Source organism: Emiliania huxleyi (assembly GCF_000372725.1).
Source record: "Emiliania huxleyi CCMP1516 unplaced genomic scaffold EMIHUscaffold_316, whole genome shotgun sequence".
In the NCBI taxonomy this organism is placed as follows: domain Eukaryota; phylum Haptophyta; order Isochrysidales; family Noelaerhabdaceae; genus Emiliania; species Emiliania huxleyi.
This window is the reverse complement of record NW_005199635.1, coordinates 157,549-158,967: the sequence shown is the minus strand read 5'-3', so window position 1 is coordinate 158,967 and position 1,419 is coordinate 157,549. Positions and strand designations below refer to the sequence as shown.

The following is a 1,419-nucleotide window of genomic DNA, read 5'->3' as shown; positions in this document are numbered from 1 at the left end:
AAAAAGGGGCCTTTCCTTCCTTTTTTCAAGTTCGGAAGGCGTTAGGATTTTGGCAATTGATAGTCGCCGAGCTCCCGCCCGAACAACATCAGGAGGAGGTTAAGGCCGACCAGGATTGAGCCCAGGATGAGACCCGAGGACGAAAAGAAGCGCCTCAGCCGCAAGGTCCAGAAGCGGCGGGAGCGGCGGCACGCAAAAGCCGTCAAAGAGGGCCGCGTGCCCGGCCAGGTTGGCAACCCAAACTTCATCAAGAGCGGCGAGCGTCTGGCACAGCCGGAGGGAGGCGCGGGAGCCTCCGAGACTTTTGACGGGGAGGAGCAGGAGGGCACAGACGAGGAGGGCGCAGAGGAGGAGGCCCGGCGGAAGAAAGCCAAAGCAAAGGTCGATGTCGAGCGGCGCAGGGAGCAGCGGCACGCCGCGGCCGTGGCGGCAGGCCGCGTCCCCGGCCAGGCTGGCCGCCCCAAGCGGGCGCAGCATGAGGCGGGAGCGTGGGCGCTCCTCCACCTCCTAACCGCCCAGCAGCCTGCAGACGCCGCTGGAGCTCGAGGAGGCGAGGACGAGGTTGGCAGGGAGAAGCCCGTCAGCCGCAAGAGCCAGAAGCAGCGGGAGCGGCGGCACGCAAACGCCGCCAAAGAGGGCCGCGTCCCCGGCCAGGCTGGCAACCCAAATTGTATCAGAAGAGGATCCTCCTACGCCACTCCACCCTCTCTCGCGCTCTGATCATGCTTGTGCTCTTTGTGTTTTGGGGGGGGAAGATCTTATGTGCGGCGTTGAGAGTCATGAAACTTGAGCGTTTTTTTTGTACGTCACACGTCCTGACCCAGTGACACCCGAGGCTGAAGCCGTGAGCGGTGTCCCGGTGAGCGCTCGCGCCGGAGCCGCAGTCGGATACACACGGGGCGTAAAGCCGTACGTCCCTACGGTAGCCCTACGTGGCCTCCAGTTGGAGTTGAATTTAGGCCTAGGGGATATCTCATATCTCTCGATGTACACGTCGGTGGAGAAAACCGCGCTGAGAAAGCGAAAAGGACGAGAGCACGAGACGGCTTTAAGTCCCCCCGTACGCGTGCGTCACACGCTCATTTAAGCTCAAAGCTCGCCAAAGACCTCTCAGTCAATGGGCCTCGGCGTGCAGCGTGATAGACCGCAGACCGTGCGTTTGACGCATCGACGGCCCTGGGCCGCTATACACAATCCGCGACGACGGGGCGGGACCAAATCGCGCGCGCATGACATGGAAGGAGGGCGAACGATGGTAGCTAGGAACACCCCCTCGAAATCGAGCCTCGCGCGGTGCGTGTCTGCGCCGGCTGCCGGCTCAGAAGAGGCCGCACGCCTTCTTGAGGTTCTGCTGCTTCCAGCCCTTGAGCACCTGCGGGGGGAGGGGGCAAGGGGGGGGGCTCTGTGCCGCCTCCGGCA

The 1,419-nt window shown here is 63.5% G+C and overlaps 2 protein-coding genes across 2 annotated transcripts in view; one reads left to right on the top strand and one right to left on the bottom strand.

Annotated features, from left to right (window-relative positions):
- Positions 1-126: 126 nt before the first annotated feature.
- EMIHUDRAFT_240817 (hypothetical protein) lies at positions 127-720 on the top strand (the record flags this gene model as incomplete). The annotated part of the gene is made up of 1 exon (XM_005774269.1): positions 127-720. One exon carries the CDS (start codon positions 127-129, stop codon positions 718-720), a length of 594 nt encoding a protein of 197 aa, XP_005774326.1.
- A 598-nt stretch (positions 721-1,318) lies between these two features.
- Positions 1,319-1,419, bottom strand: part of EMIHUDRAFT_116992 (hypothetical protein) — a gene marked incomplete at both ends in the record, with an annotated part of 25,524 nt that continues 25,423 nt past the window's right edge. The window contains one exon of the mRNA XM_005774268.1: positions 1,319-1,372. Coding sequence (XP_005774325.1) covers positions 1,319-1,372 — 54 coding nt within the window. The remainder of the gene's footprint in view (positions 1,373-1,419) is intronic.